The 24,314-nt window shown below is 64.2% G+C and overlaps 6 protein-coding genes across 6 annotated transcripts; all 6 read left to right on the top strand.

Moving 5' to 3' along the window:
- Positions 1-238: 238 nt before the first annotated feature.
- Positions 239-5,053, top strand: LDBPK_251270 (hypothetical protein, conserved; the record flags this gene model as incomplete). The annotated part of the gene is made up of 1 exon (XM_003861409.1): positions 239-5,053. One exon carries the CDS (start codon positions 239-241, stop codon positions 5,051-5,053), a length of 4,815 nt encoding a protein of 1,604 aa, XP_003861457.1.
- A 659-nt stretch (positions 5,054-5,712) lies between these two features.
- Positions 5,713-11,937, top strand: LDBPK_251260 (hypothetical protein, conserved; the record flags this gene model as incomplete). The annotated part of the gene is made up of 1 exon (XM_003861408.1): positions 5,713-11,937. One exon carries the CDS (start codon positions 5,713-5,715, stop codon positions 11,935-11,937), a length of 6,225 nt encoding a protein of 2,074 aa, XP_003861456.1.
- A 973-nt stretch (positions 11,938-12,910) lies between these two features.
- Positions 12,911-14,746, top strand: LDBPK_251250 (hypothetical protein, conserved; the record flags this gene model as incomplete). The annotated part of the gene is made up of 1 exon (XM_003861407.1): positions 12,911-14,746. The coding sequence occupies one exon, from the start codon at positions 12,911-12,913 to the stop codon at positions 14,744-14,746; it is 1,836 nt and encodes a 611-aa protein (XP_003861455.1).
- Positions 14,747-15,312: 566 nt separating this feature from the next.
- On the top strand, positions 15,313-18,519 carry LDBPK_251240 (hypothetical protein, conserved; the record flags this gene model as incomplete). The annotated part of the gene is made up of 1 exon (XM_003861406.1): positions 15,313-18,519. One exon carries the CDS (start codon positions 15,313-15,315, stop codon positions 18,517-18,519), a length of 3,207 nt encoding a protein of 1,068 aa, XP_003861454.1.
- A 1,263-nt stretch (positions 18,520-19,782) lies between these two features.
- Positions 19,783-22,305, top strand: LDBPK_251230 (modification methylase-like protein; the record flags this gene model as incomplete). Its single annotated transcript, XM_003861405.1, has 1 exon — positions 19,783-22,305. The coding sequence occupies one exon, from the start codon at positions 19,783-19,785 to the stop codon at positions 22,303-22,305; it is 2,523 nt and encodes an 840-aa protein (XP_003861453.1).
- Positions 22,306-22,994: 689 nt separating this feature from the next.
- LDBPK_251220 (ribosomal protein S25) lies at positions 22,995-23,357 on the top strand (the record flags this gene model as incomplete). Its single annotated transcript, XM_003861404.1, has 1 exon — positions 22,995-23,357. One exon carries the CDS (start codon positions 22,995-22,997, stop codon positions 23,355-23,357), a length of 363 nt encoding a protein of 120 aa, XP_003861452.1.
- Positions 23,358-24,314: the final 957 nt, after the last annotated feature.

Genomic DNA, 24,314 nt, shown 5'->3' with positions numbered 1-24,314 from the left:
CACCTCTCTGACGCTGTTATCCCCATCGAAGGGCGGAGCTGGAGGCGGCCGCCCTCTCTCTTTTCCTTCCTTCACTGGTGGTGCCGCTGCTGCGGCGAGGACCAGCAGGTCGTCCTCGTCGTTCCAGGGGAGGGATCCCTCTTCCAACGCAGCCGCCTCCACGTCACTGTCGCCGCACAGAGGCAGAGGGGTAGTCCGTGGACTGTATCGCAGAGACGCTCCTTCCACGATTACATGGATGCGCAACAAACCGCTCGTGCTGGTGGGCTACACCTCAGGGTGGGTGGAGTGGTACGAGGTATCTATCTCTGCTGCATACCGGAAAGAGTTGCTGGACCCGGCGAAGGAGATCCCATACGGCGCGTCGGTGACGCCTAGCGCCTTTGCCTACCGGGCCCTGAACCGTGACTCCCTCACCAGCCACGCCGCCCGCGTCGCTGTCGGAGGCCAGATAGCGGGCCTGCGGGCTGAGCTGGTCGCCTCGTGCGTTCTTGCGGAGGCTGGAGCACTTGTGTCCAGCGACTACTTCGCCGCCAACGGCACGGTCGCCGTTGGGAGCGAGCGCGGCATCATCTTCCTGTTCGACGCCGACCAGCTAGAGACACCGCTGTGCGAGGTGCAACTGAGCACGCCGAGCGCGGCCTTCCTATATTGTCACCCTTTCCTACCCATTGTAGGTGTGCTGTCGCAATCCGTCTGGACCGGAGCAGAGGAGCAGACGACCTCGACGGCAGCAGCAGCGGCGCGGAGGAGACGGGACAACAGCCCGACCTTGCACCTTACGGACAGCCACAACAGTGACGTGGTGAGGCCATCGGTAGGCCAGGCGGACGGCGCCGTCGGCGCTGGTGTAGGAGGTCCGCAGCGTGGCGTCACGAGCGGCAAGCGCGGCCCGACGGCCTTTCCACTCGTACCGCTGCAGGGCTCACGAAGTGACCTGGGCAGCGGCCCGCAGCAGCACTCCTCTCCTTCCGGAGCCACGCCGTCGGCAGCAGCCCAGGGGACGCCGAAGCCGGACCGTCACGTCGGGTGGCATGAAGTGAGTCCTGCGGCGCTGATGAGCGGGGAAAACGTCGCTGAGGCCTTCTCGAGCGGCATCGATGCAACGTCACCGTTTGGGCTCTACAGTAGCGGTAGCGCCGTTCCCGAGGCCGGCGCTGCTTCGGCGTTGCACTCCGGCTGCTTGCTGACGTTTGTTGAGTACCGCAAGGACCCCCCGCCGCGGCTGTTGTCGCGCACCTGGACCGGGGCCCAACCCCCACCGCCGTCGCATCGGCTGACGCAGGTGCTGCAGCACCGAATGGAGGGCGCGGCGGCACGGTACGGCACGTATTACACCTTCTCGTGGAAGTTTAGCTTTGATTTGGAGCTCGCCGTCGGCAACCTCGAGGAAGGGGCGCTGCACATCGTCCGCGCGGCTCACATCATGGACAGGGATGCAGGCTCTGACGCCGGCGACGCGGCTGACGAGGAGGACAGAGAGGGCAGCGCAGCGGACGGTGAGCGGGGCGTGCCGGCACCAGCCGCCAGCACCACCTCCGCCGCCCACCCAAGCTCGTATCAGGTGGTGCAAGACTACAACGTTCGTCTGCCGTTGCATTCCCTTGTGAACGTCGAGTACGTGTCCGCCGCCACGTCGTCGCTCAGCGCGCTAGACAACGCAGCCGCCGTCACAGAAGCGGAGATGATTGCCGGGAGCAACGGCACGGGTAGCACCACAGCGGAGCAGTCGCTCTTTCAGCGAGATGCAGAGCGGAGCCAGCGGCAGACGGCACTGCTTGGCGCCGCCGTGGACCCGAGGTGCCGCCTCGGCTTCTCTTCGGTCTCCCCATCTCAGGCAAGCGCCGTTGCGGGGGTGTTGTGCCGACCCGCGAATCCACTCTGGGCTGGCCTGGCTGTGGTGTCGATGCCGCGTGGTGGCCGACAACACGAGCGCGGCCACAGCGGCGATGCTCATCGCTACGTCGGCCAGCTGGACCTGTTTGGCGCTGGCAGAGGCCACGCTGGGGCCTTTGGCGTCTTGTACTCCCCAGCGAGCATGAGGGCCGGCGATGGCGCAGCAGGTGTGATTGGAGGTGCGGGCGCGAGTGGCTGTGCCGCAGACGGCGGCGGCCCACTGCTGAAGGAGAACGTGCTGGCGGCGGCGATGCGGCAGCCGTTCTGCGGGGATGCCGGCGCCATTGGCGGCACGCGCCATCATCGGCGATACACTGGAGAGATGGGCAACATCAGCGGCACCGATGCTACGTCAAGCCGCTGGTTTTACTCATCAGCCATAACCTCCGTCTCCACGCAGCAGTCGCATCAGCAGCGCCGGCGAGAGCAGCAACGGCGCCGCCGCGACCCGCGGGCACCCGCCATCACAGTCCCCAGCTACGCGGCGATGAGCACCAAGAACGAAATTGCAAGTGCGGCGCTGATCGCGGCTGATCAGCGTGTTGACCTCCACGACGCGCTTCGAATAGGACCTGGCAATGTGTCATGTGTCGCGGTAATGAACGCGGCGGGCGAGGTGGCGTCCGTGCCGATCGAGGTACGGGCCGTGTCCGCGTGGCACGAGGCGGGCAGCGTGTTCGTCGGTCTCGGCCCCACGCTGTACGCCGCCGACCTTGTCTCCATCCAGGGCATCGAGCAACTCATGCGGCGGCGCTACGCTGCCGGCTTTGGTCTCTCGTCCGTGGCCAACCTCGCCGCGGTAAAGGAGGTGGGCGGCTTTGGCAGCGAGGATGTGGCCATGCTGTTCTCGTACGTGGTTACGCTGGAGGCGGTCTCGCTCGTGGCTTTGTCCGGGCCTGTGCCATCGCTGATGGAGCTGCTGCACAGCTCTCCTGTTACCGGGCGTGGTGCTCTACAAAGAGAGGCGGCGGCGAGGGTGCAGGCGCGTTTGGGGCCTGCGTGGCGCGCCAAGATAGAGGCGTGCGTGTGCCACGAGGATCTGTGCTGCCTTTTGGTGTTGCAGGTGCTGCGTTGGCTGCCGCCATCACTGACGGAAGAGGCCGGGCAGCCGTGGCGAGGCATAGCGCAGCCGCCGCTCCTTGCGGACACGACACCCGCGCTTGGGGAGAATAGCACCAACGTGGACATTGAGCGCGCCGTCGCGGTGGAGGTGACGCACGGGCGCCATACCGAGGCAGCTGGGCTGCTTCTCCGGTTTGCCAGCCGCTCTCCGAGCTACGGCGCCATGGCGACCCTTCTTCGCCGTCGCGAGGAGGCGCAGGCCATGGTGTGTAACAGCGACCCCCGCGTGTGTGCGGCGTTTCGTGCTTCCCTCACCCCGTGGTTGCTCGTCGTCTTCCACTGCTTGTGCGGCCCCTGCGATGGAGCGCCGCACTACCAGTCGCACGGCGCGGCGGCGGGCGAGAAGGGGCTACACGACGATGCGGCCTCCGTACGGACGGTACTGCCCCCGCACCTCTACCGGCATTCGGCTTTGCCCTTTTGGGATCGCGTCGCCTTGGCAGTGGTCATGGAGGCGGGCACGACGGCTGCCTTCACTCACGTCATGCAGGACATCCTCCTACGAGAGTGCAACCCGATTCAGGCGCTGCTGCTCCAGTATGGTATTCACCTCCGCACCTATGCCGCGATGCAGGAGATTGTCGACTGCACTGGGGACTTCCAGCTTGGCGCCTGCCTGTTCGCTCGTGTCGGCGTGCTCACGACGGCGGCGGCGCTCGCCTTTCCTTTCTTGCTGGATGCCGAGGTGAGCGCCGCGGCGGCCACCGCGGCAGCGACGGAGCGGACGGCGGTTACCTTGCCGGCTGCGCGCAGTCACGACCTCTCTGCCATTTCTGCCGGCTACCCGCCGTACAGTTACCGCGCGGACGGCGACTTTGGAGGCTACGGTGACGGAAACAACGAGGGCCAAGGACGCGACAGCGTCTACGGTTGCTCCCCGTTCTCGTACCTGCGGTCTAGCCACAGGAGGCGCAGTTCTGGTCAGCTGCCTTCCTCGTCAGCCGGTGATGAACAGGGCTCCCTGGAGGACGGTGTGACGCACACGGCACGACTCGTCCTCAACAGCGCCCTGCCGCCGCCAGCACGGGCGCTAAGCGAGGAGATAAACGGCGTCCGTATGCTGCCGCACTCAGCGGACGCTGCTCGCGTCAGTAGTAGCCTTCCTCCTGAACACGTCCTGCTCCATGCTGTCTCGCTGAACGACGCAGTTTCGGGCAACGGTCATGGGAACGGTGGCGGCGTCGGCAACGCCGCAGACGTCGACAGCGATGACGCAGACGCGGATGTGCCGTGGGTGTGGTGGGCCGCGGCGTACCGCTCTTTTCTCGACGACGAGCAGGCGTTTGTGCGCCGCACGACGTTTGATGTGGAGTGTCGTCAGCTGCGCGGTGGCGCGTTCCTGGCTCGTGACGCCGCCGCCATGAGGGTCTGCAGTGCAGACGCCGCTTCTTCGTCCGTTCCTGCCGTCGCCTCGGCGGCTGGAGACGCACGTGTTGGTCGTTACGGCAGCGGGTGCCACTCCCTTCACCGTACCCCGCCGCGAGATACGAAGGCGGCGGGACTGCGCTGCCCCTCTCCCTCTCCCTCTCCAGCGGATCTCGTGCCGAGGTCAGTTGCGCAGTGCGTGACTCGTCATGTGACTGGGGCTGGCGTCGGCACGACGAGCGGTGGTGGTGGTATCGGTGTTGGCCGCGGCCATACAGCAACAGCATCCTGGTCCTCTCCGTCGGCTCCGTCGGCCTTCGCAGGTCCCTACGGCGGTGGTGCTGCACACGTCACCTCCGTTACACCCCCGTACGCATCAGCTTCCATGAGATCACCAGAGCCAAATCCCTGCGTATGCGGGGAGCAGCACACTGGAACGCAGCTTATCCGGTCACTGCTGAGCATCTGCAGCACGACAACGACGCGGTGCTGCGTATGCCTCGAGACCGTGCGGCTAGGTTCCAAGGACGTTGACACTGCCTTTGCGTGGTGCACATCGTGCGACCACGGCGGCCATGCGTACCACCTGCAAAGCTGGTTCCGCACACACCGACGCTGCCCCGTGAACGGATGTGACTGCCATTGCGATGAGGACTCGAACTTATACTGATTTCCATCTTCCGCGAGCGCACAGCGGACCCGGAGAAGCACACGCGTGCGCATGTGCGAAGCAAGCAGCAGCATCAGCACCAGCAAGAGAGAGGGGGAGGAGGGAGTAGGGTCTGTGTGGGAGGGGGCGGGAGTGAGAGACGGCGCTCGATTAGTGAACCTTTCTGCGTCTGCAATTTCGTCGGCATCGTCGTCACCGTCACCAGGTGTCGGTGAACATACAAAAAGGAGCAAAGGAAGAAAACAAGGAACAGACGAACGTGCGATGATAAAGATGTGCCGGAGACCGACATCAGTGGTGGTGCTCGGCAGGCGACAAGGCGTCTTGCTCTCAGTTATCTCCCCCCTATCCGCATCCTTATCGTGCGAAGCGCGCTCAACGCCCTCACAGGCGAGTACAGCACCTCCGCCCCGGACTCCTTTTCTCTCTCTCCTCCTCCCCACTACTACGCACAGAAGACGTCGGAGAGTCTCTGGGTGCGTCCGCACGCACGCACGCACACACACACACACACACACACACACACACACACACACACAGGCACAGACACGTATGGGTGCAGCCGCGCCACCGTCGGCACCCAAACCCATACACGCCCTCATTCCATTATCGTCTTTCTTCTTGTATCTTTCTTCTCCGGCCCGCCCGCGTGCGTTCGCATGCATCGCAGCGGCTCGCCACGTCTGTTGTTGTCTTCGGTCCCTTTCCCTTCTCCATGTCCTTCCGCCCACTCGGCCTTCTCCATGCAGCATCATGCACTGCGTCATCACCCCTTGAGACGCCGCTGCGCGGTGTTGTCTGTCGCCTTCTCCATCTCTGCCAACCGAAAGGCATCAACGTCGACTCGCGGATCTGTCGCGTCACAGAGAGCGCAAGGCCCCTCACAGGCGCTGCTAGCGTCTGACGAGCCTCCTTATTGCACTACTAACCTCTTGCCGGCCAGCTGCTCTTGTTGGCCATGGGCCGCGGCGCAGGAGTCGCCGCGGCTTGCTCCTGCTGCTGCTGCGGTGCTGGCTCGGCGCGCGCGTGAGAGCGTACTTCGACAAGAGCGCTGCGCCGCCGACCTCCTCTACTTTATGAGCGCAGAGAGGCGCGCGAGGCACCGCCGCGTCGCCGCAAACAGTGCTCCGTTTCTACCGTCGCCACTGAAGGCGCCAAAGAGCGACAGTATGCGTGACAGCTTGCTCGCCTCGGCGGGGCCTGCACCGCGGCGTGAAGGGCACCCTGGCACGCATGCCTTTGCCCCCTCTATCTCCTGGGCAGACCTTGACGTGCGTTTAGCCACGCCCTCCACCGCGAGCCGCCCCCGCGAGCCCCTACCACCTTCACGCGAGGACAACTCTACGAGCAGCTGGCACGCATCGGTGGCCGAGCACAGGGATGGTGAGGGCAACTACTGCAGCGGCACAGCGCCACCCTTGTTCCGTCAGCAGCAGGCCTTGTTTGACCTGCGTCGTCGCCTCGCGTACTTGCTCGCCAGCGAGTGTACCGGCGCAGGGGACTTCGCGGGGAAAGAGGTGGAGCCACTACGCAGCATTGGCCGCCGTACGGCCCTGGCGCTGTCGCTGACGCACAGCATCTTCAAGGTTTGCGCCGAGAGTGCGTGTGTCTCAGAGGCGGCGAGCAACGCGAACGAGGCTGTCACCGGGGTCGCGCACGACGATCTGCGACGCCAGTCGGCGTTTGTGCGGCATCAGCTCACGCAGTCTCGCCGCGCAGACTCCGCGTCAAGCGCCACCGACGAGCCATCATCTTCCCTGCTGCGACTTCTGCTGCCTGATCGGCAGGGCCACTGCCCCTACGTGTACCGCAGTGTAGCGCAGCCCGTCGAACTCACGCCAGCGGAGACGTGCGCACTGCTCACGTGGTGTGCTGATCAGGTGCGCACGTATGCGAATGCCGTGACCGCTGCTGCCAACCGAAAGGACGACCCCGAGTTCCACAGTGCTGTCGTTGGTTATGGCGCAGCCACTGCATCGACGGCGCACGGTGTCGATGCGGCTGATCAAGGAGGGCTACTGAACAGCGTCTCCTCTGCGATGGTGCTCCGCAGTGGCGGCAAGCAGGATGGGGGCGAAGAGGAGAGGAAGATAAAGGGTTGTCAGAGGACGACGTCACACACAAGGGCCAGCAGCCGACTTCCACGATGGTCGGCCTCTGCCACGCGCCGACCATCGACGCTCTCGATGGCGAGGTGCCTCCCGCGCGGCCGCATCAGCAGAGGCGCAGGTGGTAGCGACAGCACTTTGGCCCCGTCTCTCGGTCTCCTAGAGAGCGAGCTGGCGGAGGAGGTGGGGTCACGTGCTACAGCGCTCATCGCGCTCACGGCCGCGTTTGCCCGCATGGCGGCCGAGTCGGCTTTGCCTGCGGCGAACGCGTTCGCAAGTCATGCTCCTGAGGATACTACCCGGCATGCGCAGCCACCAACGTCCGCGAAGCTCCGCGGCGCAGGCGGCTTCTGTGATGGAGACGACGCTGTCTCGGGCGGCGAGGTGCTGCTGGGTCGTGTCGTGAGCGACGTGGTTTCGGCCGTCTGCGACGCGCTGCACGCGGTGCAGGATTCCGGGTTGCTGGGTGCGTACGTGGCAAGCCACCTTGGAAGCCGCAACAACGACCCTGACCGTCGTACACGTTCAGGCCCCGAGGAACGAACGCCGGCCTATGCACCGGCACAGGATCAGCAGAAGCGGCAGCGCCGTAGCCTCCACCGCCGCCTGTGCTTCTCGCCGCCTGTTCTCCAGTCGGTGCTCTGCTGCGAGCGCGAGTCCTGGTCACATGCGCTGCGGCTGACGGAGCGCATGGCAGCATGGAACACCGTTCTCGGTGAGTCGCTTGGCGTGATTCCGCTTGCCGCCACCGCGTCCTCGACACCCGCCCAGCTGGATGCAGTTTCTCCCTCTCCACCGGCGGCAGTAGATGGCGGCGACACGACTCCGTCGGGTGCGACTTCTCCGGCACACGCGGCAAGCCTGCGAAGCTTGAGCACCGACACGGTCCACACGCTTTTCTACGTCTTGGCGCAGCACGGGCGCCTCGCTGAGGTGCTGCGGCTGTGCGAGGTTGTTTGCGGCGTACACGCTTCCCACCTCCTTCGCAGCTGCTCGGCCACCGACGAGCGCAATGCTGATGCAGACGCCGTTTTCGTGTTGATGGCGGACCTGGCGGCTGCAAACGCCGACCCGGCCGCTTCCGCGGCGGTTGGGAGTCGTGGCTCGAAGGCGCCACTGAACGTTGTCGTGCCGGATCGGATGTGCTGCGTTGAACGTGTCGTGCGCGCTGGAGTCGTGCCGCAGCGGGTACTGAGCATAACAGAGTACGCCGTGTTGCTGCGCCGCCTGATGGGCAACCGCATCTGCGGTGACGCTGCGCGCCACGCTGCTGCTGCCTCTGCTGCTACGACAACGCCACGCGTGAGCCCTCGCGACGGCGTCGGGTGGTGGCTGTCCCCTTCGCAGGTCTGGCGCTTCAGCGCAGGCCTGGCGCACCACATACGAACCGTGCTGTGCCTGATTGGCTTTCAAGTAAACGTGCGTCACGGGCAGACAGATATGCTGAGCTTGGAGGACCTTTACGTGGTGCTTACCATCTCGCGGCAGCTGGTGCGCCGGCACGAAGCCGAGCTGCGTCAGCTGCGGGACAGGCAGGCGAACCCAATGGACGACAGCGACGACGACGGCGGCGACGCAGGCGACGACTTGTCGGTGGACCAACGCAGGCAGTGGGCAAACTGGGGCGTTGTGCCTGAGAGCCCTCGATCGAGTCCGCTCCCCGCATCCTTGCGTGTAACACGGTCGCTGTCGCGACCGCCGCTGCAGTGCGCACAGGAGATGCTCCTGCACCTGCTGCCGGCACGGCGGCACGCAGCGAGTCCTGCCAGCACGCACTACATTCAACAACTCTGCGCCACCTCCCATGCTGCTCTTCGCCGTGTGCTGCTGTTATCCTCCTCAGCGTATACTGCGAGTGGCGCTGCCGCGCAGCAGGCCACAGCGACGGCACAACTGCCGCCTCGAGTGGCGACTCACAACCGCAGCACTACGTCCAGCACGGTTGCCGGCAGTGCGGTGCTCTTGTCCCTTGTGTCGCAGGAGATGCTCTCCATGCTGCGGGCTGTTCGCTACACACGCAACATCGCTCTCTTCTGGAACTACGCGCTAAGCACGTTGGCTACTCAGCAGCTACACGGGCATGACCTTGGCGACTATGCTGCGGACGCGGTCCGCGGAGGCGGCGGGCTCCCCGAGCACAATGTGCGCGCTTCCCCAGCCACCAGAAAAACCGGAGACAGGTCGAAACAGGAGGAGGCAGATCGCGTGCGGGAAGAGGTGGCGTACGCTCTCGCCCTCCAGGCAGAGGCCTCTGTGGGGGAGAGTCTCGTTGACACCCGCCGTCTCGTCGCACCACTTCCTATGCTGGCTCCGTATCTGTCCGCGTACACCGTTGCCGCCCTTGTGCAGCGGCCGTTCCGTCGCGCCTTCACCTGGCAGCAGTGCCTGGCGCTACTGCCATACACCCCCTTAGGCTCACGAAGCCAGTTGTGGCTGGTTCAGCGCATCGCACAGGACAGCGAGGGGCGACGTCATGCCTTTCCAGGCGCCCTCACTGAACAGGCGGCCGGCCTGTCCCCCGCGCCCGCGCTGCACACGCCCTTGACCCTTTCCGCCGTATCGATAACAGCACTTGAGACAGCAGTGAGGATGTTGACCGTCCGGGCTGCACCACGGCGACATCAGCACCACCAGCGCAGCCCAGCAAAGGCAAGCCCGAGCGCGACACACGATGAGGCCACGGCGGCTCTGCCGGACAGCTTTGCGGCCCCTTCGTTTGAGAAAGAGGCGCCAGCGTCAGTGTCGGCCGACGCCACCGCACACGCGGATCGCGTTCTTCTCGCTCTGCTCCTCGAGGGCAACTGGAGCCGGGCCTTGCAGGCGTTTGCGGAGGCGCCGTCTCGCGTGCAGGTCGGCGGCGCGCCGCATGTGGTGCGTCTCCTGGTGGAGGCGGATGTGTGGCGCGACTTGGGTGATGCGCAGCGGCGACCGCTCGTACGCCTGGCCGTGCAGTGCTCCGCGCACTCCCGCGGCGGCGCCGCTCGTCTTGTGGAGGAAATGCTGCAGACGACGCTTGAGCACGGACTGTGGCACACAGGTCTTTCCTTTCATCAAAGCGTCGCGGCGGAGCGGCCGGAGCTGGCGTGGCAGTGCCGGCGCGCCCAGCGCTACGCTGCACAGCTGTGCTGTGGCCTGCTGGAGCGGACCTCGATGGCAAAGACGGTTGCCCAGATGACGAAGGCGGCGCGGCGCAGCCAGTGGTCCGAGGCAGCCGCGTGCTTTCTTCGTTACGCAACACAGCGGCGCGACGAAAATGCCGTCGCCAACGCCTCCCCGACTCCAGCGCTATCCTTGGGTGAATCACGTGCAGATGCAGAGTCGGACGATGCTGCTATTCTCACCACCGCTCCCGCTCCTGCGGCTGGTGAGAGGACAGCGCCATCACGCTCCGCCCGTACAACGGCAGTGCCTCCGACTACCAGCGAGGAGCTCGAGTCGCTCGCCGCGCTTCTCGATGCAGCCAGGTCGGGAGACTCACAGCTGTCCACCGCGGCCCGTGCAGCCGCGTCATCGTCCCCCTTCCACCTGCTTTTCCACGGAGACAGAGCTTCCATTCTGCCCGAGCTAGCACACGTGGTTCAGACGGCGCGGTATGCCATGCTGCACACGCCGGCATTGTGGATGCAGGCGCTTCGATGGCTTCCCACGACAGCACTGCCGCTGCCGTTCAATCACGAGCAGGCGTGGCGCTCCTTGTGCGCAGACAACACGGCAAAGCTGCAGGCGTTGTTGCCGCCGCCGAGGCAGGCCGGGGCACGTGCTGATGAGGGGGGCATATCGGCACAGCGAACTGTAGTGACACAGACCGAAAACGACACCGGGACGCTGGTGGCCTTCACGGTGGAGGCAGCACCTTCGCTCGTCGAGGCCGCGCGCCGCGTGCACCGCCCGCAGCACGCCAACGAAGTCGCGAAGGGGCAGCAGGCTGCCGTGGAGAACGCGCTGCGGGTGCTGCACCGCGCCGGCGCCTGGATGCAGGCCACGCTGCTCTACGAAAAGGCAGTGGAGTCGCACTGCATGCCATACGCCGCCTCGTCGACGGTCCTCGAGACAGCTCTGAAGGGCGGTGCACCGTGGCAGGTGACGCTCTCGTACTTTTTCCGCATGTCGCAGCGGCAGCGCCCCGACGTGAACGCGACAGCGGCGGCATTGCAGGCCTGCGCGGAGGCCGGGCAGTGGGAGACGGCGTTTCGTGTGCTGCGACAGAGCGTGCTCACGCAGGCGGCCCCGGCTCCTCGATTGGTGATACTGGCCGTGAAGACAGCGCTGCAATGCGGTGTCTGGAGTCGCGCCTTGGCTGCAGCTCACCAATACCGGCGCACCAACAACTCACAGCTTGCGTACACGGTGCTGCTCACTTACGTGTGTACCCAACACTGGGACGACGCCGTGGAGTACTTCTACGACTGCACTCGCCGAGGACTGCGTCCGCTGGACGCGTCATTGGAACTGGCCATCATCGCGAGCGAGGCTGCCAGCGATGAGTACCGCAAGACTGCGCTCATGGTCGGGTCGATCGCGTCCGCGCTGGAGGACCTCTACCGCATGAGCGACGTCGTTTTGGAGCACATCATCTTCGTGCAGCGGCACGCACAAAGCAGCGCGGCGCAGTGGCACACAGTGTTGGACTCGTTGTGCGGCGCACCGGAGTCGGCTTTCGATGGCGCTGCAGACATTGATGACAGCGGCGACTTTCTTCTTCCCCAGCCAGCATTGGGTTTACCGAGGGAAGAGGACCACGGCGCCGACAACGGCCACGACGGTGATAACGTTTGAGCACAATTTCTCCTTCCTTCTCCATCGCCCTCCCTCCTCGACAGCGACGGTGAGAGAAGGGAAGAGCTAGACGGACTCGATCATCTACTTTGGTGCTGATGTTTGCTCCGCTACGCACGTGCGCGCGCACGCCTGCGTCTCAAAGAGGCGTTTTTGGTGTGTCTTCTCTTTCTCGCTGCTGAAGTGCTCCGTGCACATCGTGTGCACACCACACTGCAATGCGCGTTGCATCTGCCCTCCCTCTCCCCCTCCCCTCACCACTAATGTGTGATGAACGCGCTACAGACACCAAGGCGCACAAGCGAATGCTGCATCTCGAATCTACGCTGCTCTTTGTCGGTTTCGTCTTGCGTTATTTGGCCCCTGCATGCGTGAGCGCTGATCTCTCCGCGTGTGCGTTGCGCGCACGAAGCGATGATGAACTCGTGGAAGCCCAAAGACAGAGAAGACCCAGCAGCATCTCCGACGCAACGAGCCGACCTACGACAGTCCGACATCAACACAAGACGGACGGGTTGTTTGTTGTCCTACTTCCCTACGGCTGCACTGGCGGTGGGTGCTGATGGCGCTCGAGGAGCGATCTTTTCCGGCCGTGAGGTACGTGCGCTCAGCTCCTCCATTCCGCTCCTTTCTTTTCTGTGTCTCCTTCGACGGTCACCACTGCCGCTTCCCTTCCACCGCCACCGCCGCCCTCGCACCCGCGCCTCGCTCTGTGTGTGTATGTCTCTTACTACACTACCATCCTCCGCGTCATTCTTCTGTCCACGTCTCCCTCTCGCACAGTATCACTGCGTCCCCCCGCCTCTGCCAACACGCACAAACGTCTCTGTGCTCATCAGGTACACACGTGACAGACAGTAGCGGATTAGGAACGGGAGGTGGCATAGCGCTTGCCGGTGTAATGCAAAGGAGTTGCCGGTCACCTCACCTCCTATCCGGCTCCTCTCCCCCCCCCCCCAGGCAGGCACACAGGATGCGGACCTTCGTCTTCATCAGCGACATCCCAGCCTTCCTACTGGAGCCTATAATCAAAGGTGATAAGGACAGCAGTGGCGCCGCCGCGGCGGTGGTCTCGAAGTTCGACCTTCGCTATGAACGCCTGCGCCGCCTGCTCGTGGAGCACTCGTCTGGCGTGATGCTCGTCATGCATCTCGAGTCGAAGGGTTACGCGCTGGCCTTGTACGCCTCCGAGGGCGAGGCACTGGCAGCGTGTAAGGCGGATATCACTCCAGAGCAGCCGGGGCGCAAATACCCGCCGTTGCGCCTGCGCATCATAGAGAAGGAGAAGCCCTGCCCACCGGAGCCCGTCTACAAGCCGTTCTTGATGGTGGAGGGCGAGGAGGTGCGCAAGGAAGAGCTTGCTGATACGCGCGGCCTGGAGCTTGTGTATCGCGGCCGCGCGGTTGCTAAGTGGTGTGCGCGAACGCTGGCGGGCGAGGACTGCTTCTTCGGGGTCTCGTGCTTGAGGTTGCATAAGGCCGAGGTGCAGAGGACAGTGCGCAAGCGGCCAAGAATCGAGGAAGATGAAGCCGGCGCTCGTCTGACCCGCGAACAGCAGGCAGTCGTGAGGCATCTGCTCTCCTCAGCGGAGGCGGCGAGGGCAGCTCTAACGCCGGCTTCCATGGCCATGAAAGACTGCACGTACGTGCCGGTGTCAGCAGAAGAGGTAGAGCTGCTGAGCCAGCTCGCGTGCGAAGCGCCGTCGTCCGCGTCTTTGCCAGCGCTCGAGAAGCTGGAGGCTCACCCCACCTACCAGGCGGTTCTTCAGCGCATCGACGATGCCCTTCAGGCGCGGCGGGCCGCTGCTGCTGCTGCTGTCGCCGGCGAGTCCATGGCGTTCTTTCCGCGACTGAGCTGCCCTGGCGGTGCGCCGTGGGACTGGAGTGTCGAGTCCGCGGACGGCCGGCGGCTTCTCCGTCAGCGGTGCCCGCTCCCGGCGAATGGTGCACCCACGCCGCTGGAGCGCGATGTGTACACGCAGCGCCTGTGGTACCACATGAATCAGTTGAACAGATGCCACAGCGCGCGAGACGTGCTGCGGATGTTGTGCGGCAGTCACCGCGTGCGGGAGGCGCTGCGTCGACGCAGTGAGGCGATCGACAGTGGCGAGGCCCAAACACACGCGTTGTCCTCTCCTTTGCCGTCGTCGTCGTCGCCCGCCACGAGAGCGGCGGAGCTGACGATTTGCCTGCAGCCGTGGCTGTACCTGCCTACCGTGGGCTGTGAGGTGACTGCGTATCTTGAGCGCGGCGGGCGCCGGGTTCGCGGCGTTGTGCAGCGCTACGGACAGGTGCGCCTGATGACATCGGCCACACTTTTGGCTTCGGCGTCTGCCGTTGTGGGAGACGCCGCCAACACGGATGCACTGCTCGCTCGGTACGCCGTCCTCGAGTCTGCGACCGATGCAGCCGCCGAGGAGGACCTCGCCAGGGAGCTGCGCGCACTCCAGCGTAGCTTTGCCAGCGCCGTGGGCGATGTTGCACTCCACCTGCAGACGCATTCCGATAGCATTGGTGGTGACGGGGCCGCGTGGTGCGTGCATCTGGCTGTGGTGCTGACGCCGAGCGTGGCTCCGGCGGCAGGGCCGCCGCCCCCCGTGGCGCTGCTCTCCGCCAGTCCGTATCAGCGCGCCCTCGAGGAGTGTTCAATGTACTCGTCTTTGGCGCCACCGATCAGAGGGGACGATACGGCCGCCTCGGCGGCGACAGCGCCTGCAAAGGTGGACGTGACGTGGAATACGCAGCGGCACCCGTACATCCCGCTCTTCAGCCGCAGTGTCTTGGAGAAGCTGCGCGCCGACGCAGTGTGAAAAAGGTCTGAGGAGGACCAGGGGGCTCAGCAAGCTGCGGTTCTACAAACGTGTGGGGGGCAGAGGAGGGGTGAGATGGTGCTGACACGAAGGGATGCGCGCGCATCTCTTTGTGCCTGTGAGCTGTAATCTTCGTTCTCCTGTGGCTTCCACTGCCCCCCTTCCTTTATATCAGTGTCCCACTGCACGACTTTCGCGTTCCCTGCCCGTATAACGCATGCACAGAGACACCCACGCTCAACCGGGCGAGCGTAAAACGGCCTCGCGTGTGTCAGCGCACACACCTCACCTAGGCGTACACGCATACATGCACGTGCCCACAGACTCTCACATGCATCAGCCTTGAATGACCCCCCCTTCCCCTTCCGCTGCACGCGCACATTCTACTTGAGCCTTCTCCGCCATCACCCACCTTCTTTTTTCGATCCATCTCGCCACTCTCCCTCTCGGCAACACTGCACTGTCGATGCCCTCGTCTCCAGTGGTCCTCCTCTGTCTTCCCACCGATATACACATAAACCTACACACTCAAAGTACCCTTGCCGGTGCGTCTCTGCGAGTAACGTATGCTTCCCAGAAAGACGAAGCGCTCCGCTGCAGCAGCAGCTGCGCCGCCAGCGGCGAAACTGACGCCTACCAAACGCGCCGCAGCCTCCCCAGCAAAGCCGTCCACTAACCGGTCTCCGCGGCCGCAGTCGGTGACGACCCCAATCAAGAGGAGCTCCGTGGCTGGCGACCCAAGTCTGGCGCCCTCCTCTTCCTCTACTCCGCAGCGGCAACAGCAGCCGCAAGTATCTCAGCCGCAGCTGTACACCCCTGAAGTGCAGCGTAGCCAGAGCACCGTCAAGCAGGCGCGCGAGAGCTCGTTCGCCTCCTCGCCTCAGGCGATACCACCCGCCCCCGCCAACAGCCCGGCACCGGCCTCCAGCAGGGCCCCTCAACGACGCTCCTCAGCCTCCCAAAACCAGCAGAGCCCCAGCGAGAAGGCTGCGAGTGCAAAGGCGAACAGCACCGCTGCGGCGGCGTCGACGGCGCTGACAACTCCCGCATCTCCGGTCTCACCGACTTCGCCGCCGCCATCGCCCTCCCGGCACGAGAGGCCGACGCCCTTGCGATCACCGCTGTCGGCGAGCCCCGCGAGGCGGGGCGCCAGCGGCGTTATGAACAGCAGCACCTCTGCGGGCGCCACGCCGGCGTCTACGGGACCGGGACGAAAAGCTGCATCGACTGCCGCTGCAGGTGCCGCGAACGTAAACGCCGGCGTTAGCGCTGCCGCTGAAGGGACGGTCAAGTCCTCGAAGTCTGCACGAAGCCGCAGTGTGCGTCGCAGCCGTGCCCGCGCGGCCGTGTCGACATTCACGTCGGCGACATCCTCAGCAGAGGCGCACTTCGTCGAGCGCTTCATACGTGAGTCAAAGGTGATCGCGCCGGACGTGAGCGGCATTCTCTGCCTCGCGGTGCATCCGTCGGAGCAGGAACTCATCGTTGCGCGTGAGAACGGTTCGCTCGTGCGCTACGACGTGGCGTTTTTCCAGGGCGTTCCGCAGTTTGTACGGCGCCGCCACACGGGCGGCCAGACGCACCGCACCATTTCAGGACTGGCCTACGTGACTGTCCCGACATCAGTGTCGTCGTCGTCCTCGGTGTCGAAGTCCGGAGCAGCGTCAGCGGCCCGCCACGTGCTCCTCGCCTCCATGATGTCCGGTCAGATCGTCGTCTATGACGCGGAGCTGCTCGTTCCCATTGCGCTGCACCAGCGCAGCGGTGGCGCCATCTGGGCTCTGCACGCGGTGAGTGCTGCATGCATCTACGCCGCCATGGCAGACGGGAGCTGGCAGCAGCTGCGCCTCACGTGTAAGCGAGACGGCGCGGCCCCACAGCTGGAGCTGGTGCGCGTCGTACCCGGCATCAGCGGCGCCGACCGTGCCTTGTCTGTGACGACGTCTCTGTCGCTGCGCATGGCGGTCGGCACCGACGACGCCGGTAACGTACATGCGTGGCGCTTGCCTGCTGGCGTGTCGTCGCAAGGGTCTTCTGTCGGCGTCGGCGCCGCGGAGGAGGACGGCGAGGCTGCCGCTCCCAGCCGTGCACGCGGTTTGGCCGAGCACGAGTCTCTCTGGACCACGAAACTAGCGAAGGGCATCGCTCTCAGCTGCGCTGTGGTCGGCGGGACGCAGCGCCCCTGTGCTGTTGTCGGGACGTCGATGGGCGACGTCGTGCTGCTCGATGCCGCGCACGGACACGTCTTCCAAACCTTCTCGCAGCACAAGGGACCGGTGTCGACGCTGGCGGTGCAGGGCGACGCTGTTGTATACGCGTCCGGCTGGCACGAGAGCCTTCGGAGCTACCGCTGCAACGAACAGGGCGACTGGTATCCGGCGGAGGTGAAGCGCCGCACACACTATCACGAGGCGAGCCAGCTGGCGCTGTTGCCGCATCGCCGACTGATCTTGTCTGCGTCGCGCGACGGCACGATCATGTACGCGCCGACGGCGCAGCTGTTCACGTTGCCGGCGATGTACGTGGTGGTCACGACGCAGCAGTTTGCCTACGCGGTCGATCGCGAGCTCCTCTTGCAATCCCGCTTCGACACCATCGAGGTCTTCCACATGGACAGCGCCGCCCGTCACTGGGTGCCCTTCTTCGGCCACCGTCTCGATGGCCGCTTCCACCTTTCCGGCCTGTGGTGCGATCGCCAGCTCAACTACATCGTCTTCAGCACAGAGGAGCGCATTGGGTTGCTGAAGGTGGTGTGGCGTGCACATGCGGCAATGTCTGTGTCAAGGCTCGAGGCAGTGCTGGAGCTGCCGGCGCGCAGCGGTGTGGTCGACGTCTGCTGGTCGGGTACCGCTGCTGCCGCGGGATCGGCAGAGGAGGCTAGCGCGGGTGCAAGTGAAGAGACGACCGCAGACGCATCGGCCTTGTTGCCCGCGTCGCAGCGACTCTACATCCTCTACGACGACAGCGTCACGTGCGTTACTCTCGCTGACGGGTATCCGGTCGTGCACACTCCCGTGCAGGTTCGCGGGAAGCGGCTCCCCGACGACTCGCTGCGTCCCTACCGGGTACTGTGCCGTCCAACAGCTGCAGCTTCGCTTACCAGGAGTTGCAGTAGTGGCCCGGCACCTGACGCAACAGAGGACGAGGAGCTTGTCATCTACGGTCACCGAGGCAGCTGCCGCATGCGTCTCATGGCCGATGGCACCCCCGAAGCGGACTCCCTGGTCGCCGATTTGGATGACGTGTACGAGCTGGCGCAGGAGTTGCCGCTGCTGCAGGATGCGTTGAGCAAGAGGGTCAATGATGACAGTCACGATGGTGTAGAGCGGACACTGAAGAGGGCAAGGGTGGAGGCGTCGGCCTCGTCAGCGCCGGCGAAGGCAATATCCTGCGAGGCCCTGATTGGCTTGTCCACGCTGCGGCAGCGGTACTTCGTAGGCTCAACGCTGCACTCATCCTCGGCAGCCATCACACCACTGTCGGCGACGCTGCCACATGATGTGCGCTGGATTGCCCGCATCGCAGCGTTTTCGTCGAGCAACGGTACTAAGACCACCGCCCAAGCCGTCGCCGCCTCATACAGGTACCTTGGCTACTTCAGCCGTGGTCTCCTTGTCGCTACGGGGGATAGCTGGCACATGGTGCGCCGCATGTGCGTGGAGGCTGCCTTCCTCATAAAGGGTGGCACGGAGGTGTTGGTGTTGGAGCGCAACCTCGAGAAGACCCTGGAGGCCCTTCCCCTCTGCTGGAAGGTACGCCGATTCGGCAACTGAGGGCGCGCACCACCAGTGTACACACTTGAACAAGGCAGATGTGCGAGTGTGGGCGTGCTTGCATCCGTGCTTCTGTCGGGGCTCGAGAGCTGCCGGTAGAGGAGCTGAGCGGCGACCACACTTGTGTGAGCATTTTAATGTCTTCGCGGCGTAAGCGAAGCCGCTGACGCCGGTGCAGGGAGGCGGTGGGGAGTGTGTGTGTGCGTGTGCGGCGGCCGCTCTCTGGGTGTGTTCCATGCTACAGCGCATGATCTGATGGCGTGCATCCCAGTGGGGGAGGGAGGTGGTGGTGGGGGGCGCCTGTGCCTTGGCGTGTGCAGGACTCCCCCCCCCCACATCTCCCGCGTCATCCGGGGCTTTCCACGTTAACTTTGTTTCTTCTTTCTTTTCGCGCTAACGCCTTGCAACGACTAAAAAAAAAAACGGCAGAGAGTGCGTGTGATCGAAGGACGTCGATGGTGGCGATGCCGCCGATGACGCCTGCGTGAGCGCATTTCTTTTCGCTCTCCCTCACCCTATAAACGAAGCCGACGAAAAAATCGGGCCGCGCTGCCCTTGGTGCCATGCGCGCGCCGTGCATGCGGGCCAATGCACACACACCCGCACAGGGGTATGTACACACAGACACACATATGCATATGCGTGTAGATGACTGGCGCAGTTGAAGGGCTGTAGCGGTGGTGGTATGGGCCCCTTACAATAGGGGCACATACACCGTGGCGGCGGGAAGAAGGGGGGGCAGAGGTAGTGAGAAAGAACATGAGAGCTGTGCAGGTGGGAGGGGAGAGTGTGGCGAGGCTTGGCAGCTGATCCACCTTTCCCCTCGTTTTGCTCTTCTTTCCTCTGTGCGTGTGCGCAACCTGTTCCGTCCCCATCTCGCTCGAAAGGAGGCATCCTGGTGTGCAGTGCCTTCCGTGCAGCCCCCTCTCAACCCACACACCCCCTGCTCACCTTCGAGGGAGTTTGCATACACGCACGCACACACTCGAAGCGGTAAATATGGCCAGAGTGAGGGGGGGGCGGACACAACGGTTTGCTCAGCCCTCTGCAGTCCTTCCCCCCCTTCCTCTCCTCAGCACGCCTCTGCTTTCTACGCCGCCGTACGCTCTGGTTGCTTCCCATCTTGTTTTCTCTTTTATGCTGCTATTACAACCTCGGCCGCTACCCTCTGCTCCCGTTCCGATCTTCTCTCCTTCCATGCACAACGATGTCCACCTCACACCTGTATGCGCGCACGCGTGATGGCTAGAGACCGCATCGACGATGGCGTCCGCGAGGTCCTACCCGCCTTCGTACCCAGCTGGTGTCTTCGTGGTCCGCTCGAAGCAAGAGCTGGCGCCTCTTGTGGCGCGGCTGCGCGCGGCCCGACGACTGAAGCCAGGGCGTAACGTCACTGTGTTCGACGGCGAGCACTTTGCCGAGGTGGCGGATGCGCTGGAGATCAGGCTATCGGCGAGCGCGCCTGAAGGGCATGGGGGCGGCGCCACTGAGGACGCGGCCTGCGGCCTGAGGGAGACGCTGGTGCACCTTCGTGAGACGACCGAGGCCGAGGCAGTACAGCTTGTGATGGCCACGCAGACGGGGAGGAGGACAGGGCTTTCAGGAAACGATGGCATCAGCGCACTTCCGCCCACAAGTCTCTTCACGTCTGAGGCGCATTTGACTAGTGCGCGCGCATCTGCCCCAGCAGTGATGTGTGAACGGTGTGCGCTCATCACAGCGCGCGACTCCGTCGAAGGTGAAGAATTTCTTTCGCTGCTGCGCGTCCCCTGTGCGGAGCGAGCAGGCACAAGGTGGCCACTGTACATGGCGGCGCACGTAGTCGGCGAGTTTGCGGAGACGGAGCTTCGCGCGCTTCTCTCTTCTGATGGATCGAGTGGCGGCCCCAGCACCGAAAGTGACGGTGCTGACGGACACGAGTCGATGAAATCATCTACACCGGTGGCTTACATCCGGGGCGTCCGGCGGTTCCACCGTGTGTGCTGCCCGGTGCTAGCGGAGATGCCATCTGCGCTCGCAGCGATGCGGCGCGCAGCATTGCTGCAGCGTCACCACCGCCTCGCCCAACGTGATGAGGCGGCGGCAGACAGCCCGTGTGCGTCGCCATCATCGGAAGCGGGTGCGCCATCACTATCGGCTGCCACCCTCCAGCGCAGTAGCGCTCCGCCGGGGGGCCTCTCTCGAGATGCCAACACCGTCTGCAGTCCGTTTTTCACGTTCTCCGAGTTGTTTGGAGGCATTGGCATGTTCCGCAGTGGCCTGGAGCGCGTTGGTGGCCGTGCCGCTTTCGCCGTGGAGTTCGCGCCTCCTGCGCAGATCGTCTACGCACTCAACCACCGCTGCCTGCACGACTGTCCAGCCGCCCTACAGCTGCCAAACGCGAAGCAAGAAGATCCCGGAGAAGACACCAGAGGCTTACTCACTCAGCGCGGCGGCGGCCGCCTCCGCAGCGGGACCGCCTTGTCCGCTGCCGCCTCCGCAGCAGCCGAGGACCACGCAGCGATGGAGGGAGGCTTTCCTGACGCCACAGCGCGCTCTGTGCCGTTCCTCGTCGGCGACATCACCGAGATACCCAGCGCCTTCTTTCCCACGCACGACGTGCTCACAGGCGGCTTCCCGTGTCAGAGCTTCGCCAAGGCTGGCGACGCTGCAGGGCTGCACGCGGACAAGGGGTGGCTGTTCTACGAGGTGGTGCGGGTACTGGCTGCTACTCGACCGACAGCATTCTTGCTGGAGAATGTGGAGCATCTTGTCGAGGTGGAGGCTGGCGCGCAGCTCGCTGTGATCCTTGCCCGGCTCCGCCGCCCGGCGTCGGCGTTGTCCACGCCAACCGCCGAGGATGTCGCGTTGGAGTACGAGGTGCAGCATGTGGTCGTGGATGGCGGCGCCCTAACACCGCAGACGCGAAAGCGAGTGTACTTCTTCGGCTTCCGGGTCGCCTCACCTCTGGTGCCGGCACGTGCGGTGCCCCTTGATCGCGCCCTCTGTCAGTCCGCCCTGCCTCGCGCTGACGATGGGGAGGCAAGTGCGGCTGCAGCCCGAGTTGTTGCTGATGCCCTTCAACGAATCAAGGCCGCTTCTCTGGACTCGCCATACCGCATCGTCCAGGAGCTGCTTGTGGCCCCCTCAACTGTGGACTTGTCGTACTCAACACCACAAGGCCGCTCAATACAGGATGAGCCAACTAGCACATCACACGGAGAGAAGAGCGCGGCCCACAGCTCCGCACACGGTGACGTTCAGCTGACTTCCGCTCAATGGGAGGCGGTTCGACGCAGTCGCACGTACCGGCAGAACCCACTGTGGCGTCTGTGCGACGTGCAAGGGCGGGCCCGCACCCTGCTGGGTAGCTACCGCACGAGCTATCAACTCTACTCCGAGTTTGTGCCTTTTTCATCAGAGCGGACGCAGCATGAGGTCGTGGCGATGCTACTGGAGAAGACGCCGCTGAAGCCAGGGGACGACGCCGATGATGTGCGCGCTGGCGGCTCAGAGAACCCGGCGATTCCGGCGCCGCCGCCTCCACCGCTGCGGTTCTTCGCGCTGCGCGAGTGCGCGCGCTTGCAAGGAATCGAGGACACTTTCCTTCTTCCGCACGACACGACGCAGCTTTCGTCAAGCGCTGATGGCGCAACTCCACCGGGTGCTGCTGTGATTCCTGCTGCAGTGCTCCGCCAGGTGCCATCCGGTGCCGTTTACAAGCTGATTGGCAACGCCGTCAACCCGCGGGTAGTGGCATGCTTGGGCGGCGCCATCGCGTCCTACCTGCAAGAGCGACGTCGCTGAACACGAGCGGGAGGTACTCCTTTCTCCCTTTCCCCATGCCATCTACTGCATCGATCGATAAGAAGCACCACGGTGATGCTGACGCTCGTGCGTGTGTGTGTGTGTGTGTGCGCAGCGCGGGAACAGCACCCGCGCTTGGCGGCTTCGCCGTCTCAGCTCCAGACGCTTTATTGTGTTCTCCCTCCTTTTCGCACCCGCGCAGATACACGCGCCGGCCGGCGGGATCAAGAGGGGAGGGTGGCGAACGAGGGCGAATCACAGAACGACCGCAGAGGTTGGTCGAGTGCGCAGTGCGAACTGATAAAGACGCAGCACCTACCCTCGTGTGCGTGCCTGGTGCTCGTGTGCGCCGAATCAGGCCCTTCTTACGGAGCGCTACGCACACGCGCACACGCGAGCGCGATGGAATACTGCCCGCGCTCACACCATTTCTGCTTCCCTCTCCCTCTCTTCAATCTCTGCCTTCCTCACTATCCAAAACCTCCTCGCCCCTTCACGCTTGGCGCTTTTCGCGCGTATGTCACATCTTCGGACATGGCTGCTGTCGTGTTTCGACACCTTGTGTGGACGGCACACTCCACGATTCATCCGCACACCGACGCACGCCCTTACCCTTGCCCTTGCCCTTCTTCGGTTCTACCGTCAAAAAAGTGAAGCCTACTCGTGTCCCCCTCCCCATCGCTGCAATCATGCCGCCGAAGGCTGGCCAGACGAAGAAGGCCAAGATGGAGGCCGCCAACAAGGGCGCGAAGAAGACCACGAAGAAGTGGAGCAAGGGCCAGTCCCGCGAGGCTCTGCAGAACGCCGTGATGTTCGACAAGGAGACGTACGACAAGCTCCGCAGCGAGGTGCCCAAGTACAAACTCATCACCCCGTCGATCATCTCCGACCGACTCAAGATTGCCGTCTCCATCGCCGCCGCGGGCCTCAAGCAGCTGTGCCGCGAAAAGCTCATCCGCCTGGTGTCGTGCTCCAGCAAGACCCGCGTGTACACGCGCATCGTGCAGGCCGCCCCGGCTGAGGCGGCTGCCGCTGCTCCGGCTGCCGAGTAAAGAGGGCGTGCCTGGGGAGAGGGAGACATTGGCGGCCCAGGTGGTGCGTGTGCGCGGATCTGCGTGCAGAGGTGCGCAGGGCGCGCGCTCTCGTCTTTTGGTCTCTTTCTGTTTTCGCTTTATTTCTGTTTTTTTCTCCTTTTCAACAGCAAGAACAGCCACCACGCGCACCAAGCGAAGGTAACGTGAGACTCGGCTTGTGGGATTGCTTCGGTGCGCGGGGGGGGGAACGGCGAGGAGGTGGGGTGGTGGGTGGGGACCTCCCCTCATCTGCCTCCTGCGCAGCACCCCATCACTCACGCGCACACAGATGAGCAAGTCCGCCGGCGCACTGCAGGCCACCCAACTGTGCTTCGTGTTGCTCGTGCATCGATCTCCCTCTGTGCAAGCGAATAGGCTCTCCTCAGATCAGATGTGATTTTCGTTCCCCTCCACATCACTTCCTCGAGCAGCTGACCTTTACCATGTCTTCGCAGGCGATGACGGCGCCCACTAGGCCTCGCCCCCTCCACCGCTGTTGCCAACATTGCAACTGCTTCTCTGTACTTCTCTGTGTTTCTCGCACTCTCTTCCCCCTCCCCCACCGTTTCCATCTCCGCGCGTGTGCGCGTCGCTGTACACTCTTCGCTGGATGCCGGATCCCACGCAAACACACACGCACACACACATACATCAGACGTGCCTCACAAACCCGTTCGTGCTCGAACATCGACAGCGCACCCAGACGTGTGGTCTTGCTCTTCTTCCTTCCGCTCGTTCTCAGCTCTTCTTCCTCCTTACCCAGTACGACGAGCTCTGACCTCTTGTCGTGTGCCCGCCTGTGTGCCATACACCTGGCACCCACTCCTAAACACGCACTTATCACACCTCCATCGCAACACCATGCTGTCCCGTGTGCAGTCTGCGATGATTCGCCGCGCCGCTGGGGTGCGCGCTGCGTCGTCGGCGGCGGCTGCC

This window comes from Leishmania donovani, chromosome 25 (genome assembly GCF_000227135.1).
Source record: "Leishmania donovani BPK282A1 complete genome, chromosome 25".
NCBI lineage: Eukaryota > Euglenozoa > Kinetoplastea > Trypanosomatida > Trypanosomatidae > Leishmania > Leishmania donovani.
Note: the sequence above shows the minus strand (reverse complement) of the source record. Positions and strands in the feature narration are given on the sequence as shown.